Source organism: Protopterus annectens, chromosome 9.part0 (assembly GCF_019279795.1).
Source record: "Protopterus annectens isolate FY-2018-M chromosome 9.part0, PAN1.0, whole genome shotgun sequence".
In the NCBI taxonomy this organism is placed as follows: Eukaryota; Metazoa; Chordata; order Ceratodontiformes; family Protopteridae; genus Protopterus; species Protopterus annectens.
Genome location: NC_056743.1, coordinates 1859787689 through 1859807597, shown reverse-complemented (window position 1 = coordinate 1859807597; position 19909 = coordinate 1859787689). Strand labels below are relative to the sequence as shown.

General features: G+C 39.6%; 1 protein-coding gene across 1 annotated transcript in view; it reads right to left on the bottom strand.

The window, feature by feature from the left end:
- Nucleotides 1-8300: 8300 nt before the first annotated feature.
- Nucleotides 8301-19909, bottom strand: part of LOC122810807 (tyrosine-protein phosphatase non-receptor type substrate 1-like) — an 868043-nt gene continuing 856434 nt past the window's right edge. The window contains exon 2 of the mRNA XM_044082367.1: nucleotides 8301-8653. Within this exon, the coding sequence (XP_043938302.1) occupies nucleotides 8301-8653 (353 nt within the window). The remainder of the gene's footprint in view (nucleotides 8654-19909) is intronic.

The window sequence follows — 19909 nt, the reverse complement described above, 5'->3', positions numbered from 1 at the left end:
GGTAATGTGCTGAAAGTCTGAACAGAAAGATCTCAGTGTGACACTGGCCGATGCTATGTCCAAGGTAAGAAGATCAGCCTGACAAAAACTGTTTATGCGCCCTTTCATTATTTCTGTTCAACTCTACTGGAGACTAGATGAGTCTTAAGTTCTTCCTGGATGCATTTAACACTATTATTATTATTATTATTATTTTAATTTCTATGTATGCAATAGTTCAAGGAAGAGCCATAATGGTGGCTGGAAATCTCCATATTGCATTGTTAAATGAGAAGAAATTATGCAGGTTGTGGCATTAGATTCTTCCAGAGTCGATCTAGACTGTCTCAGTTAAACTGTTCAGTCAATAGCTGCTCACTAAATATAAAAACATTTAAAGTGTAAAGCACTGAAACTTACTACAGGAAATCCCATGCATTCAGATTCTACTTTTGAGTAGAGCTCTGTAGTACTTCAGGAGGCATGAACTGCTTTGATAGTGATAAGGAATGCTGTGGAAGCTGAATATGATATAAATAATGCTAAGCAGAGGGAGTAAAATCTCAAGCATTTTTCTAGTTTGCAGATCATCTCCTCCCTCAGCTAGCTTGGACATAACTACTATTAAGGACACACTGCTGGCAAAGTGAATACACCCCTCAGAAAAGTAGCACAGTGCTTTATATAAGCCTTCTAAGAACTGAGCACAATTCTCCAGGTCTCTTTTAGTTTTGAATCCTTCTAGGTGTGCCTAGTAATGGTTTGCCTGAAGAGATTTAATAATGCCAGCAGGCATTTTCTATAATCTCAATGCAAGAAATAAAAGTAACAATAAACTGCTTGCTCCTGAAAAAAGACTCAAGTCTGGTAGGTTTATTCATGTTGGCATACATGCTACAAGTCAGGTCATTCCTCCATGCTAAGAAAGTTTTTCAAATCTATGCATGATGGGTATGCAGTTCAGATTTAATGAAGATCTTATAAAACAGAGGTACAGAGTGTTTGCTTTTTGGGTAGAATTGATGTTCAAAAATTATAAGAAACTTGTGGTACTTAATCAGGAAAATGAAAATAAAATCAGAACTGATGAACCCTGTATTCTTTTATATGAAAGCGGTCATTAAACAGTTGCTGCTCTTGATGCAAGTGGATTTCTTTTTTTCTGCAGAATTAATGTTATCAAAACTGACTATTATTCCAGAACTGTGTACCTTTTAGTACAAGGTGTCATAATGATTAAATGATTAGTGGTTTAAACAAATGAAAAGTGCAAAGATCAGTTCTAAAATGAAAAACTACCAGATGTCAGTTTGAATATTTTAATACTATCACTCAGTGAAAGAGGAGTCAGCCTACCAAATATGTGAATACTTTATGCTAAAGTAAGAGTAACAGTGCCATTGTTTCTAGGGTTCCATATTCAAAGTTATTTGAACCTTCACTGTGTGCAACCAATGAGGTGGAGATGCTTATGTCTTCAGATTGCTCAACCAAAACTGTTCATTTCTTGGCCTCAAACCATTTCCCATGCAAAGTTAGGCAATCCATTCTGGAGGTAGGTTTTGTTATGATTTACTGGTTGGAAACGAATAGCAGATTGAGAGTCAGTGATAACCAAAGATATTTAGTATTCGAGTTCCTTAGCGCAAACGGGGAGGGGGGTCAAACATGTCTAAGTTTGAGGGGATAATTAATGGTGGAATATAAACATAAAAATGCATTGTAAGAGGGTGAAGAATGCTACTGACTGAACTGTAGCCAAACTTTCCTGAAGGATGCGCTGAATTGTTGAAGTGGTATCAGCACACTAGACCCATCTGTGCTAGCCCCCACAACAAGTTGTGTTTAATGACTACGACTGATGGTCAGAGTCACAGGCTGCTAACAATTGCCTTACAATGAGAACCTTTTAACCCCAGAATCATCAGACAACTGTATAAACATGATGTGAAACATTAATATGTCCTATTTGGACCAAGCAATAGATATACCCGTCAAGTGGATGTTACGGGACAGGGAGTGTGCACTGTACAGAACATTTACAATCAGGTCTTCAAACTAGGCAAAGAGCTGTTATGTAGCTACAAGATAGCTTTTTGCTGTATTATACACTATTGTTAATCTGTAGCAAAGGGCAAATACATTTCCTTCCTCTATAGTTCATAGACTATAACTGATGCTTGAAAAAGTGTCCCAGATCAGCAAAGAACTATTATGTAGCTACATAATATCACTTTCCTAAACACTATGTCAAGTTCATCCGTGTGTGTGTGTGTGTGTGTGTGTGTGTGTGTGTGTGTGTGTGTGTATACCTATATAGATATATATATATATATATATATACATACATATATATATATATATATATATATATATATATATATATATATATATATATATATATATATATATATATACATATGTATATACATATTATATATATATATATATATATATATATATATATATATATATATATATATATATATCTTTAGATATATATATAGATATATGTATGTATGTTCATGTGTATGTATGTATGTATATATATATATATATAGATATATATATATATATATATATATATATATATATATCTATAGGAGTACTTTATAATCTTGAAATACTGAAATGTCGAATTTAAGTATCTTGAGACTATAAAGCTGAATGTTTACAATAGCAAAAGTTCATAATTGCGAATTTGAATATCTTGAATTCACAGTTATAGCCTTACACTACATAATGCCCGGAATTGTGTGTTGATGGTGAGCGGTGCCCTGTGTGGATCTAGGTGTTTGTCAGGTAAGTGAGTGTTTTCTAAGTGTTTTGAGTGGTGTTAGAGTGTATGTGAGTGTGCTGATATTTCTGATGTGTGTGTGGGACTTGAGAATGTGCATGTGTGAGTTTGCTTTTGTTTCCTGTTTGTGCGATCTTGGAGTTAATATATATAAGTGTGGGGTGTGGGGGGTGTGGGGGCTTGCCTCCCTGCTTATGTGTGTATAAAATGTGTATGTGTGTAGTTTTGTTTGTTTATGTTGTGATGTGGGCGTTGTGGTGTATGTATGGTGTAGTGTGTGCGGTTTCTTCGGTGTTTTGAATTTTGCGGTTTTGGGTTCGGGGTTTTGTTGTTTCAGTGTTTTGTGGATTCGGTTTCATGATCTCAAGATAGTATATATATATATATATATATATATATATATATATATATATATATATATATATATATGTGTGTGTGTGTGTGTGTGTGTGTGTGTGTGGCTTTATGCCTTTTCTCCTTTTCCTGTGTTCATCTCAAAGGGTAGCTCAGGAAAGCAAAGGTTCCTACTATTAATACCTCTGCAATACTGGGGGAATCAGAGAGGTCCCTCTATTATCTATGTATTATTTAGATGTATGTTGATCTATTTCTTGCAAAGTTGCTAGTAGGATTTTCATTATACATGTTTGAAGCATGTAAATGACATCAGCTCCTCTTCAATGATCCAAAATGAAGACAAGCATCAATATGTTACACAGTCCTACATTTATACAAGGTGTGTTTCCTGTTACACAGTCCTACATTTATACAAGGTGTGTTTCCTGTTACACAGTCCTACATTTATACAGGGTTTGTTTCCTATTACACTGCCTAATTTATACAAGGTGTGTTTCCTGTTACGTCCTACATTTATACAAGGTGTGCTTCCTGTCACACATCCTACATTTATAAATGGTGTGTTTCCTGATACACAGTCCTACATTTATACAAGTTTTGTTTCCTGTTACACAGCCTACATTTATACAGGGTGTGTTTCCTGGTACACAGTCCTACATTATACAAGGTGCGTTTCTTATTACACAGTCCTACATTTATACAGGGTTTGTTTCCTATTACACTGCCTAATTTATACAAGGTGTGTTTCCTGTTACAAAGTCCTACATTTATACAAGGTGTGTTTCCTGTCACACATCCTACATTTTATAGATGGTGTGTTTCCTGTTACAATGTCGTACATTTAAACAGGGTATGTTTCCTGTTACACAGCCTACATTTCTACAGTGTGAGTTTCCTGTACACAGTCCTACATTATACAAGGTGTGTCTCCTGTCACACAGTCCTACATTTATACAGGGTGTGTTTTCTGTTACACAGTCCTACATTATACAAGGTGTGTTTCCTGTTACAGAGTCCTACATTATACAAGGTGTGTTTCCTGTCACACAGTCCTACATTTATACAAGGTGCGTTTCCTGTCACACATCCTACATTTATAGATGGTGTGTTTCCTGTTACACAGTCCTACATTTATACAAGGTGCGTTTCCTGTTACACAGTCCTACATTTATACAAGGTGTTTTTCCTGTTACACAGTCCTACATTTATGCAAAGCGTGTTTCCTGTTACAGAGTCCTACATTTATACAAGGTTTGTTTCCTGTTACATAGCCTACATTTATACAGGGTGTGTTTCCTGGTACACAGTCCTACATTATACAAGGTGCGTTTCTTATTACACAGTCCTACATTTATACAAGGTGCATTTCCTGTTACACAGTCCTACATTTATACAAGGTGCTTTTCCTGTTACACAGTCCTACATTTATGCAAAGCGTGTTTCCTGTTACACAGTCCTACATTTATACAAGGTTTGTTTCCTGTTACACAGCCTACATTTATACAGGGTGTGTTTCCTGGTACACAGTCCTACATTATACAAGGTGCGTTTCTTATTACACAGTCCTACATTTATACAGGGTTTGTTTCCTATTACACTGCCTAATTTATACAAGGTGTGTTTCCTGTTACGTCCTACATTTATACAAGGTGTGCTTCCTGTCACACATCCTACATTTATAAATGGTGTGTTTCCTGATACACAGTCCTACATTTATACAAGGTTTGTTTCCTGTTACACAGCCTACATTTATACAGGGTGTGTTTCCTGGTACACAGTCCTACATTATACAAGGTGCGTTTCTTATTACACAGTCCTACATTTATACAGGGTTTGTTTCCTATTACACTGCCTAATTTATACAAGGTGTGTTTCCTGTTACAAAGTCCTACATTTATACAAGGTGTGTTTCCTGTCACACATCCTACATTTATAGATGGTGTGTTTCCTGTTACACAGTCCTACATTTATACAAGGTTTGTTTCCTGTTACACAGCCTACATTTATACAGGGTGTGTTTCCTGGTACACAGTCCTACATTATACAAGGTGTGTCTCCTGTCACACAGTCCTACATTTATACAGGGTGTGTTTTCTGTTACACAGTCCTACATTATACAAGGTGTGTTTCCTGTTACACAGTCCTACATTATACAAGGTGTGTTTCCTGTCACACAGTCCTACATTTATACAAGGTGCGTTTCCTGTCACACATCCTACATTTATAGATGGTGTGTTTCCTGTTACACAGTCCTACATTTATACAAGGTGCGTTTCCTGTTACACAGTCCTACATTTATACAAGGTGTTTTTCCTGTTACACAGTCCTACATTTATGCAAAGCGTGTTTCCTGTTACAGAGTCCTACATTTATACAAGGTTTGTTTCCTGTTACACAGCCTACATTTATACAGGGTGTGTTTCCTGGTACACAGTCCTACATTAAAAAAGGTGCGTTATTACACAGTCCTACATTTATACAAGGTGCATTTCCTGTTACACAGTCCTACATTTATACAAGGTGCTTTTCCTGTTACACAGTCCTACATTTATGCAAAGCGTGTTTCCTGTTACACAGTCCTACATTTATACAAGGTTTGTTTCCTGTTACACAGCCTACATTTATACAGGGTGTGTTTCCTGGTACACAGTCCTACATTATACAAGGTGCGTTTCTTATTACACAGTCCTACATTTATACAGGGTTTGTTTCCTATTACACTGCCTAATTTATACAAGGTGTGTTTCCTGTTACAAAGTCCTACATTTATACAAGGTGTGTTTCCTGTCACACATCCTACATTTATAGATGGTGTGTTTCCTGTTACACAGTCCTACATTTATACAAGGTTTGTTTCCTGTTACACAGCCTACATTTATACAGGGTGTGTTTCCTGGTACACAGTCCTACATTATACAAGGTGTGTCTCCTGTCACACAGTCCTACATTTATACAGGGTGTGTTTTCTGTTATACAGTCCTACATTATACAAGGTGTGTTTCCTGTTACACAGTCCTACATTATACAAGGTGTGTTTCCTGTCACACAGTCCTACATTTATACAAGGTGCGTTTCCTGTCACACATCCTACATTTATAGATGGTGTGTTTCCTGTTACACAGTCCTACATTTATACAGGTGTTTCCTGTTACACAGTCCTACATTTATACAAGGTGTTTTTCCTGTTACACAGTCCTACATTTATGCAAAGCGTGTTTCCTGTTACAGAGTCCTACATTTATACAAGGTTTGTTTCCTGTTACACAGCCTACATTTATACAGGGTGTGTTTCCTGGTACACAGTCCTACATTAAAAAAGGTGCGTCTCCTGTCACACAGTCCTACATGTATACAGGGTGTGTTTTCTGTTACACAGTCCTACATTATACAAGGTGTGTTACCTGTTACACAGTCCTACATTTATACAAGGTGTGTTTCCTGTTACACAGTCCTACATTTATAAAGGGTGTGTTTCTTGTTACATAGTCCTACATTCATAGAAGGTGTGTTTCCTGTCAAGCATCCTACATTTATAGAGGGTATGGTTCCTGTTACACAGTCCTACATTTATGCAAGGTGTGTTTCCTGTTACATATCCTACATTTATACATGGTGTGCTTCCTGTTACACAGTCCTACATTATACAAGGTGTGTTTCCCATCGCACAGTCCAACATTTATACAAGGTGTGTTTCCTGTCACACAGTCCTACATTTATACAGAGTGTGTTTCCTGTTACACAGTCCTACATTTATACAGGGTGTGTTTCCTGTTACACAGTCGTACATTATACAAGGTGTGTTTCCTGTTACACAGTCCTACATTTATACAAGGTGTGTTTCCTGTCACACAGTCCTACATGTATATAAGGTGTGCTTCGTGTTACACAGCCCTACATTTATACGGGGTGTGTTTCTTGTTACACAGTCCTACATTCATACAAGGTGTGTTTCCTGTCAAGCATCCTACATTTATAGAGGGTGTGTTTCCTGTTACATAGTCCTACATTTATACAAGGTGTGTTTCATTTTACACATTCCTACATTTTACAAGGTGTGTTTCCTGTTACACAGTCCTACATTTATACCAGGTGTGTTTCCTGTTACACAGTCCTACATTTATACAAGGTGTGTTTCCTTTTACACAGTCCTACATTTATACAAGGTGCTTTTCCTGTTATACAGTCCTACATTTATACAAGATGTGTTTCCTGTTACACAGTCCTACATTTAGACAAGGTGTGTTTCCTGTCACACAGTCCAACATTTATACAGGGCATGTTTCCTTTTACACAGTTCTACATTTATACAGGGTGTGTTTCCTTTTACACAGTCCTACTTTTATACAAGGTGTGTTTCCTATTACACAGTCCTAAATTTATACAGGATGTGTTTCCTGTTACACAGTCCTCCATTTATACAAGGTGTCTTTCCTGTTACATAGTCTTACTTTTATACAGGGTGTGTTTCATGTTACAAAGTCTTACATTTATACAAGGTGTGTTTCCTGTTACACAGTCCTACATTTATACAAGGTGTGTTTCCTGTTACATACTCCTACATTATACAGTGCGTGTTTCCTGTTACACAGTCCTACATTTATACAATGTCCGTTTCCTGTTACATAGTCCTACATTTATACAAGGTGTGTTTCCTGTTACACAGTCCTACATTTATATAGGGGTGTTTCCTTTTTAGTGGCCTTTCAGTTCTTTTTTTTTTTTTTTTTTTTTTTTTTTGCTTAATTTTTTGAATTGCTGAATTGCTGTGCTCAGATCTGACACTGTCTTGCTGAATGGAACTTTATTTACAGGCATTACTGGTAACTGCAAGACTCTTATTACTTCAAAAACATCCCTTGTTCTACTGTGATGTACAAACATGAGCATGATGGTAGGATATTTTGCCTTTGTGTAGGGTTGTGCTTTTATCTTATGCTGTAGTTTTGTTTGATCGCTGCATAAGGTATTCAGGTTTCCTTTTTTATATACAGAAAGACCTTGATAATAACACATAACATGTGGACTAAAGTGAGGTGCATAGAATTTTTGTAATCATATTTTTGGTACATATACTGCAAGATTATGTACCCACAGATTGTTAACCTGTATTTATAACATGCTTACATACAGTTTTTTTTATTCCTTCTAATTCCTTCATTAATGATTATTACTTACTGTTCACATAAAGGTGTGTTCCTGATCCATTTGCAGCCACAGTTACCTTGTCAGATTTGAACTTCACACAGTAATACACTCCAGCATCTTCCAAGCGTATAGCTGTAAATTGGATGGAATGATCAGTATTTCTTGTAGGGCCTTCCTTTACAGTCTTACTCACTCGTTGGTCTGGTTTCTCACTTTCAGACTGTGAGTACAGGAGCTGCTGAGACTGAATGCTCCCCTTGTACCATCGGACAGGCCCGAGAGATTCTTCTGACAAAGTGCAGTTCATTGTGACAGTATCGCCTTCACTGACAGAAATAGATGGGGGGGTCTGGTATATCATTAGTCCATAAGTACCTGAAAGAAATAAAATATTAAGAAATACAAGTCTATTCCCAGAGTTTTCCTGTGAAAGAAATGTATTGACAATTCTTTTACAAATTTTTTAATAATCAAGACATTAAGCTTAAATAATGATGGGAGGGTAACAAATCAGGTATAGACAGCCGGGGTACACTCAGAAATGGTGAAACAAAAACTGTGTTTAGCAAAATGTCTGCTGACTGTGATGCAACACATAACTGCAGATGGACCGTCTGAACAAATTCAGTTACTGACAAATGAGATGTATGATGTCTGCCTCATCGTGGTCCTATCAGTGTCCAAATGGTTGCTATGGAACTTTAAACAATTTGTTTCACTCAGAACAGTCCACACATCATCTATGAAAGTCTTCTTCTTCTTTTGGCTGTTCCCATTAGGGGTCACCACAGCGGATAATCCATTTTCATTTCTTCCTGTCCTCTGCATCTTGTTCTATCACATCAACCACCTGCATGTCCTCTCTCACCACATGCATAAATCTTATCTTAGGCCTTCCTCTTTTCCTGTTACCTGGCAGCTCCATCCTTAGCACCCTTTTCCCAATATACCCAGCATCCCTCCTCAGCATATGTCCAAACCACCACAATCTTGCCTCTCTGGCTTTGTCTCTAAACTGTCCAACCTGTGCTGGCCCTCTAATATACTTATTCTTAATCCTGTTCACCCTTGTCACACCCAGTGCAAATCTTAACATCTTTAACTCTGCCACATCCAGCTCTGACTCCTGCCTTTTTGTCAATGCCACTGTCTCCAACCCATATAACATAGCTGGCCTCACTACCCTCTTCTAGACCTTCCCTTTCATTCTTACTGGTACTCGTCTGTCACAAATCACTACTGATACTCTTCTCCACCCACGTCACCCTGCCTGTACTCTCTTCTTCACCTTTATTCCACACTCACCATTACTCTAAATGGTTGATCCCAAATATGTAAACTCATCCACCTTCACAAACTCTACTCCCTGCATCCTCACCATTCCTCTATCCTCCCTCTCATTCGCACCCATATATTCTGTCTTAGTCCTACTGACCTTCATTCCTCTCCTCTCTAGCACATATCTCTACCTCTCCAGGGTCTCCTCAACCAGTTGCCTACTCTCACTACAGATCACAATGTCATCTGCAAATATCAGTCCATGGGGACTCCTGTCTGATCTCGTCTGTCAACATGTCCTCTGTCAACCTGTCCATCACCATTGTAAATAAGAAAGAGCTCAGAGCTGTTCCTTGGTATAATGTCACCTCCACCTTAAATGCATCCATCAATCCCACTGCAGACCTCAGTGTTGTCACACTACCCTCATACATATCCTGTTCCACTTTTACATACTTCTCTGTCACTCACAACGTCTTCATACAATACCACAACTCCTCTCTAGGCACCCTGTCATATGCTTTCTCTAAGTCCACAAAGACACAATGCAACTCCTTCTGACCTTCTCTGTACTTCTCCATCAACAATCTCAGAGAAACATTGCATCTGTACTGCTCTTTCCTGGCATGAAACCATACTGCTGATCACTAATCATCACCTCCCTTCTTAACCTAGCTTCCACTAATCTTTCCCATAACTTCATGCTGTGACTGATCAGTTTTATCCCTCTGTAGTTACTACAGCTCTGCACATCACTTTTATTCTTAAAAATCAGTACCAAAACACTTTTTCTCCACTCCTCAGGCATCCTCTCACTTTCCAAGATTTCATTAAAGAATCTGGTTAAAAACTCCACTGCCATTTCATCTAAACATCTCCATGCTTCCACGGGTATGTCATCTGGACCAACAGCCTTTCCATTCTTAATCTTCTTCATAGCTATCCTTAGTTCCTTCCTGCTAATCTGTTGCACTTCCTGATTCACTATCTCCACATCATCCAACCTTCTCTCTCTCTCATTCTCTTCATTCATCAACCCCTCAAAGTACTCTTTCCATCTGCTTAACACACTCTCCTTGCTTGTGAGTACATTTCCCTCATTATCCTTTATCACCCTTACCTGCTGCACATCTTTACTAGCTCCGTCCCTCCGTCTAGCCAAATGGTGCAGGTCCTTTTCTCCCTCCTTAGTGTCCAACCTTTCATACAACTCTCCATACACCTTATCCTTAGCCTTTGCCACCTCTCTCTTTGCCATACACCTCATCTCCATATACTCCTGTCTACTTTCTTCATCTCTCTGACAATCCCACTTATTCTTTGCCAACCTCTTTCTCTGTATACTCTCCTGTACTTCCTCATTCTACTACCAGGTCTCCTTGTCCTCCTTCTTCTGTCCAGATGTCACACCAAACACCATTCTAGCCGTCTCCCTTACTAGCTCTGCTGTAGTTACCCAGATATTTGGTAACTCTGCAATGCCACCCAGTGCCTGTCTTAATGCTTTCCTGAACTCCACCTCACAATCACCCTTTTTCAATTTCCACCATTTGATCTTTGGTACTGCCCTCACAATTTCCTCCTCTTCTCGATCACCAACGTCATCCTACAGACCACCATTTTATGCTGCCTAACTACACTTTCCCCTGTCACCACTTTACAGTTTCCAATCTCCTTCAAACTGGCCCTCCTGCATAGAATATAATCCACCTGTGTGCATCTTCCTCCACTCTTGTATGTCACCCTGTGTTCCTTCCCCTTGTTAAAATATGTATTCACCACAGCCATGTCCATCCTTTTCGCAAAATCCACTACCATCTGACCTTCTGCATTCCTCTATTTAACACCATACTTACCTATCACTTCCACATCCCCTCTGTTCCCTTCACCAACATACCCATTGAAATCTGCTCCAATCACCACTCTCTCATTCTTGGGTATATTCATCACCACTTCATCCAACTCACTCCAAAATGTTACTTTCTCATCCATTGCACACCCCACTTGCAGAGCATATGCACTAACAACATTTATAATTTCCAGCTTCATAAAAATCACTCCATCCAACAATCGTTTCACCTCCAAAACACTCTTGCCATACTGTTCCTTCAGGATAACCCCTACCCCATTCCTCCTCCTCTCCATCATATCAGCTAGCTCTCTCCCTATACCAGTCATATTGCCAGCATTCAAAGTTCCTACCCTCATTACCACACTCCTAACCTTCCTCCTCTCTTCCTACCTTCGGGCATGCATTCCCCCTCTTCTTCTCCTTCTCCTTTGGCCAGCAGTCACCCAATTTCCACCAGCACCCTGTTGGCTAACACTACTGGTGGCAGTCATTGTTAACCCGGACCTCGACAAATCCAGTATGTAAATCTGTATTATTGTCCGCATATATCATTTGGCAAACGTTTTACACCAGATGCCCTTCCTGATGCAACCCTCCCCATTTATCCGGGCTTGGGACTGGCATGAATAAATACACTGGCTTGTGCATCCCATTCCCACCCAATACATCATCTGTGAAAGTAAGCAATTGAATTATGAATCAAATATGATGTGAAAGACTAAAGTAAAAAAATGGGTCCCTATTAGATGAACGAAAAGTGGAAATGTCGAAGGCCATATAAACGAAAAGACAGTTCCTTGATATCGCTATTGTAAGATTGCAGTACAGTGAAGGCTGGAAATTTTGCCCTTTCTTCACTGTAGTGCAATCTCAGAGTTGGTATATATAATTAGCAGGGGGTGTAGGGGGTGCAGCCTACCACAATACTCATTTTGAGGAACGGCCTTTTGGCAGTTTGACATTTACACTTTTTGTTCATTTAATAGGGAAGAGTAAAACATGGAAAATTGCAAGATTTCAATTCTGTTATAATTCTCAATATGTCAAATACTTAAAACATTGCTTGATGATTTTGACTCTGATAGCACAATTCAGAAATATATCAGTGGCCACCCTTATGAATAAATAAAAGCAATAGAAGAAATATGAGTATATAATCTGTCACTGCATGTATTCTCATGTGCCCTGTTATAACTCATCTGAGCCAAAGTGAATATTTACTGAAGCAGATAATGTAAAAGGGCAAGTTTTATTGGAGTTGTGTCTCAATGTTCTGAAAAACAATTGAAGTGATACAGAACAATGAACTTAAATATCAACACAAAGCTACCTAATAATGATAGTTCACAGGTTCATAGGTTCATAGGTAGGTACTAGGCTATCTTCTCGAGGGCATTTATAAGCCTAGCCAGAGTGTGTCGACTTTCGCCACCCCATTGATTAATTAACTGATCCTCTGTCAAGCAGAGCCAATGAAGTGATCCCAGGGGTGTATTTTCTGTTACCCATCCACTCATCAAGGTTTCTCTTGAAGAGTGTTAGTGAGGGACTCTGCCTGATGTAGTTTGGAATTTTTCTCCAAAGCATGAGGAGTCTCTGTGACAGGAATCTATCCCTCCAGCATATTCTATTTATTGTTCTGGTGAGGTTTAGCTCCCTAGATCACGTGGCTCGCAGTGACTTGAATTTCTTTAGGTGGAGCATGTCCATCAATTCTGAGTTGGACATGGCTTTGTAAGTCAGGCAGAGATCACCTCTGAGTAAGCGATATGCCACTGAGTACAGCCGGAGTTTTTTCAGTCGGGCTGCATAGGACATATGTTTGAGACCAGTAACCCTCTTGGTGAGGTACCTTTGTGGTCTTTCAAGCTGTTGGAAGTGTCTTGTGAGGTACATCCCAAATGGGGCATTGTACTATATGATGGGTCTAAAGAGTGACGAGTAGAGGGGCACTGTAACCTCTTTATTTCTAGATGCGAACCCTTTAGTAATTAGATGGGCTACATAGAAGGATTTCCTAACTACTTTGGCAATATGATTGTCAAAGGAGAGATTACTATCTACCTGGGTCCCCAGATCTCTTATTACCTCTTCTGTATTAAGGGAGCTGCCACCTATGTGGTAATTCGTGGGTGCTTTGTTTTTGCCAAACGGGGCGACTATGCATTTTTTGGCATTTAGCTTGAGGCTATGACTTTGACACCAGGTGTCCATCTCAAGTAAGGCCCTTTTGGAGGATGTCCATGTCAGCCAGAGAGTCAATTATGGCTCCCAGTTTGCAGTCATCGGAGAACTTGGTTAGCTATAGTCCTCCTGTGTTTGCCTGTACTTCTGAAAAGTATATGCTGAACAGTAGGGGTCCCAGGACCAGGCCTTGCGGGACACCACTTGTGACTGCTTTAGAGTTGGACTTGGAACCCGCTATTCTTACCGTGTGAGTTCTGTCTGTAAGTCACTTGGCAATCCATCTCGTGACGTAGGGGTTTATGTTCAGGCTGGTGAGTTTTTCTGTAATTTCTGAGTGGGGAATGGTGTCAAAAGCCTTGGTGAGGTCAAGGTAGGCTGTGTGAACCACCTTTCCCTCATCTATGGCCTTGGTGACTGTCTCAAAGAAGTCAACCAGGTTTAGTAGGCATGATCTGCCCTTAACAAAGCCGAACTGGGTTGGGTCAAGTGTTTGGAGGTTCCCAATGTCTTTGTTAATGAGTTCCATGATGATGTGCTCCATAGCCTTGCAGACCAGGCTAGCCAGGCTTATGTGGTGATAATTACCAGGGTTAATTGTGGCCCCTCCTTTGTGGAGAGGAATAACCATTGCTGTGTGCCATTCTATGGGCACGTAGCCTGTGGAGAGGCTGAGGTTGAACAGCATGTTTAGGTGGGGGGGTTAGTTAATTCTGTAGTTCATGCAAGACACAGCCTGGGACACCATCTGGTCACATTGACGCTGTGTTTTTGGCTTCTGAAAGGGCTGTTTTCACCTGTGTGCCTGTGATTTTTGGGACACTACACTTTTCCGGTATTGTTTGTGGGCCCTTTTGGAGGTGAGAGGGGGGGGGTGAAGTTTGCACTGAATCTATCTGCCATGATGTTGGCAATATCAGTAGGTTCAGTATATTTTGTGCTATTTTGCACTAGTTCAGTGCATATGTGTGAGTTGCCACTTAGATTTTTAACATAGCTAAAGAAGGCTTTGTGGTTATCTTTTGAATTCTTGGCTATTTTTCTTTCGAAGTTAGCCTTGGATGATTTCATGAGGGACCTCAGTTTCTTACTGATATTGATCAGGTATGTCTTTCCTTCTTGGGATTTGCTTTTTTTCTGAAATAGTTTCTTCCTTATATTGTATAGCCTGTTTATTGTAGGGGTCCACCAACCCAGTTTCCTTCTCTTAGAGAAGTGAGTCTTGGTTTTGCTAGGGATGGCACGATCTATGCATCCTTGTAGGTGTTCATTGAGTGCATTTGTAAAGGTTTCTGCATCTTGGGCAACGTTATCCTTTAGTAAGGGGGCTGTGAAACTTACCACCTCTGTCTTAAGTAAGATGAAGTTTGCTTTAGAAAAGTTTTTTACTGTGGTTTCCTTAGTTGGGGGTGGTGGTGGGGTGTGGACATCCAGAGTGATTAGTTTATGGTCTGATCTAACCAGTGACAAGTTGACCTCTGGTGTGGAACACCTGTTGCCCATGTTGGTGATGACCATGTCCAATATGTTTTCACCTCTGGTAGGGGAGTTTACCAGCTGATCCAGGGCATTTGAGTTGATGAATTCCAGGAAGCGCTGGGCCTGGGAATTTTTATTCGAGTAGTTTTCCCAGTGAATGGTAGGGTAATTGACATCGCCCAATATCAGGGTGTTTGGTAGGACCTTCATGTTTTCCAGTGTTTCCAGAAAGTTGGAGTGGTGGTACTGGGTCATGGAGGGTTATCTGTAGCAGGCCACAATTTGCATTGCAGATTTGCCCAGTGTTAGTTGCACATGGATGATCTCAGAGGTATAATGCTGCGCCACTAACCTAGAGGTGTAGTTAACCTTGATGAATATGGATACACCCCCTCCTTTTGTGTTTTAGCCCATGTTCTGTGGCCGAAACGTGTGGTATGAGTTGTAGCCCGGTAGTGCTGGGGTGCTCTCTGGAGCCTTGAACCAGGTTTCAGTTACTGCACAGATGTCGACATTTTCCATACTAAGGAGTGTTTCAAGCACATGCATTTTGAGAATTAAACTCCTGGCATTGAGTATGATATGATTGTATTAGATGACATTTGATCAGCATGAAGTGTAGTTAGAATTTACTTTAATACCAGAATGCCCACATTCCTACACTAAGCTTTGTCAGTATGTTACTTTCTATTTGGTTTGCATAGTACAACAGCAGTAAAATTTCCTAGCTGTTGCTGAAGTCTGTGGAACAGAACGTATACGATGTATTCACATCACTAGCACTTCTCACAATTAGGACAGGCAGACTTTGTTATGTGCTTTGGGGGGGGGGGTAAAACAGAAGAAAAGAAAGAAAGAAAAAGAAAGAAGAAAAAAGAAAGGTAAGGGTAGGAGAGTGTGATAGAGGCTTACAAGGAACACAGAAAAAAGGGTAGTATCATGCTGATACAAGCTTGGTTACCTATATAAACTCACATTGACATCATGGCTGAAGATAGAAGACAAACCTAAGGGGAAGAGGCGAGGACATCATGGGCAACATATAAACTGCAAATCATTCATACCACTACATTTGCACACACAGACATTAATAGACTTTGTAAACACAAACACTCCAGGCTAGTTAGTGCATACACCTACTAGAGGTACAAACATATTGGACCAGGTACTTATAAATATGGGAGAATGATGCACCACCACTAGTGTTTTGTCCACTCTGGTAAGGTCAGACTACAAAACAGTCTCATTCAAAGTAAGAATCAGTTCTGTAACCACAGTAAACCCTGTAACAGTTAGAAAATACTCCAAGGAAGGCTAACTTTTATTAAGTAATAACCTGTCAACATTCCCAAACTGGGCAAGCCCAGAAAACAAAGCAGGCTATGTGGAATTATTCTGAGAAGATATGTACAACCATGTCAATGATTACATACATGTTGCTGTGCTTATCAGAAGCAAGCCCAAAACTAACTGAAAAACAAACCACCCTAGTGGAATCCAAAATTAAACTTGTTGCAAAACAGAAGGAAAAGGTCATAGCTAAAATTAGGAAGTTTAACACCAAAAATGATAAAAACTCTCTTATCAAACTGAATATACACCTAATAGGACTAATTAAGTCCAAACAAAGGAAATTTTGAGGTAAAGATAGTGTCCCAGGCCAATGATAACCATAAGGTTTTTTTTAACTATGTCCAAAAACCAAAAAGGCACCACATGACAGTATGTAAACTGCTGGTATAAGGAGGCACATTTACTGAACTGGGAGATATAGCAGATCTTCTGGCTGACTGATTTAGCTCTTACTCCCAGTCACTCCCAGTTGCCCTTCAGGAAATACCATTTAATATTACCTCTCCAAGTATCAGTGGGGAACAATTTAACTCTAATTTACTCATTCTCACTTCCAGTTGCTCCCCTGGGAATACCATCTAATATCACCCCTCCAAGTATCGGTAGGAGAATGTCATTGGTGCATTCTCTAAGGCCAGGAATACAAATGTGATAGCCCCTGATACTATCCCAAGATGACTCCTAAGTAGCCAGAAATATGACCCATCAAGGCAACTGGAGTCACTATTCAACCATAGCCTCCATACAGGCCTCATCCACATGAATGGGAGATTTCAACTGTCATCCCTCTGCACAAAGCTGGACCATGAACAAATCCCAGGAACTACAGACCCATTAGTCTGATTATTCTCATATGCAAAGCCATGGAAAGAACTATCATGGATATGATTAACAGTGGCATAGGAAACCTTCGTACACCTTTATACAACAAAAACAACCCAGTTTAATTTTGACAAAGGTACGTCATGCCTACTGAACTTGGTGGACTTCTTTGATAAGGTCACCCAGGCAATGGATTAGGGTAAAAATGCTGAATTCTACCTACACTGACATAGCAAAGGCATTTAAATCAATACCCCACTCGAGCATTATATAAAATTAGGCATAGCCCACTATATAACTCTGGATAGCCATCTGGCTTAACATTCAAGACCCAGGACGTTAGTAATGGAGAAACCATGTCCACAAAGAGACCAGGCTCCAGTGGATTCCCTCCCCAGTCTCTGGGCTGGGGATACTCCTATTTGGCATCCATTTTTTGGAGGTCAATGGTAATGTCAAGACCCCTGGCTTACCAAGTTTGCAGATGATTGAAGCTAGGAGCAATCATAGAAACCCTGCAAGATACTAAAATATTACAGAATGGTCTAACACAGACAAATGACTGGTGTCATTGCCATGGCTTAAAACTCAGTGCCAAGAAATGCATAATAGTAGCTTTTGGGATACAGTAGTCAGGGATCTGGGGAATGATGTAGATAGTAACATGGCTTTCGACCAACATGTGCCTAAAATAGCAAGAAAATAATTCTATGGTGCTCATCTTCTAATTAAAGGCATGATGTCCATGCTAGTGTACTCAGCCATCATCAGACACATGATTGAGTATAACACCCCCTTTGGAATATATCTAACCAGATACATGCAGCAACTGGAATGTCTACAGAGGTTCCTCATAAATAGCAAGAAAATAATTCTATGGTGCTCATCTTCTAATTAAAGACATGATGTCCATGCTAGTGTACTCAGCCATCATCAGACACATGATTGAGTATAACACCCCCTTTGGAATATATCTAACCAGATACATGCAGCAACTGGAATGTCCACAGAGGTTCCTCATAAAAAGGATACAGAGCATGAACATAATGCCTTATGAATATAGCCTCAAAGTCATATCTCTATACTCTCTAGCCTTCAGACTGCTGAGAGGCAATTTATGCCTGGCAAACAAGGCATCTTTAGATCCTGCTTTAATGGACGTTTTGCATATCTGTAAAACGAACAGCACCAGAACTACTAGATCTGAGGATTTATGTTTTGCTTGTGACTCAAACAGGGCATGTTAAAAGGAAGGTATTTAATCAAAAAAATCCCCATTTGCTGGAATATACTTCCCAGCCATATTAAGCAGGGTTCTTCCAGAACCTTATTCTGGTGCAACCTGGGCCAGTAGATGGGAAATCAGAAATTCAACCCTGGTGTGACACCTATGTCTCTGATGGACAGAGGCAGCCATTAAATCATGTCTAAGTAACATACACCCCATAAAATAACTCCTAAGGCACAATAACTCATGGGATACATTTGGGTTGCATGATTTGGCTTATAAAGATCCCAGTGATTGTTAGCCTATTATATATCTATGAACCTATCAGGAGGCAGGAAAAGGGAGGGAGAGCAAGGTTGTTTTGTGTTATCCTATTTGTCTTGTAAACCTATCTAGCACTTTATTCTGTCTCTTTTCAGAAGCACACTATATACAGCCCACCTTTCAGTGTTCTTTAGACAGCATTTCAGCTGACTAGGATGTATGAAATCAAGTCCCACCAAAATGACTTGCAAACTGGTGAAATATATCATCATATACCTCATAAAAAGGGACATAGGAAACATACAAACCCTAGCCCAAGATCAGTATGTTTTTGTGAAAGGTAATTCAAGCCTGTAAAATCCAGTCAATTTCTTTCACTAAACAAATACACAAAATTGGTCAAATAAATTAATTATTCCCCTGTACACATCCCTTTTCAGGCGCATACCAGAATGCAAGGCACTCTTTGGTATATACCTATCCAAACACCTAACCTAACTTGAAAATCTCCAACAGTTCCTTACTAAATATTTCTCAGGTATGAGCTCCCTACATTACAAAGAGCAGCTAAAAGATATATATAGTTTTTCACCCTCTCCCCAAAGATTCTTTCAGTGTGATCTATGCCTGTCTGTTTTGTGAAAGGTAATTCAAGCCTGTAAAATCCAGTCAATTTCTTTCACTAAACAAATACACAAAAGCAATACTGTGAACACTGTATATCTCAATTTATCCAAAGCTTGACACTATAGCCAACTTTGGCATCACTGACAAACAGGTCTAACACCATATAAATCCCCATGGAACCTGCCGAATTGATAACTGGCTCACTGATAGATATCACTCTAATTCATTAATGGACACTATTTTCCAAGAGACTTGTCACTAGTGGCATAGCATATGACTTTGCTTTGGGACCAGTTTTATTTGCCATCTACTACTCTGATAGCAAATCTGACACTCTTTGGCTAACCAAGTTCATAGATGGCTATAAAATTGAAGCCATCATCAAGAACCCTGAAGACATGTAGATCCTTCAAGAGGGCCTAACTTGGACAAATTCAGTATGTTCAGAATTTTGGTCTAAAGCTGAATGCCAAAAAATACAGACTCATACAGTTTAGGAAACAGGAACTCTCATACACCTACCATGTAAAAAGGCACCACCTTA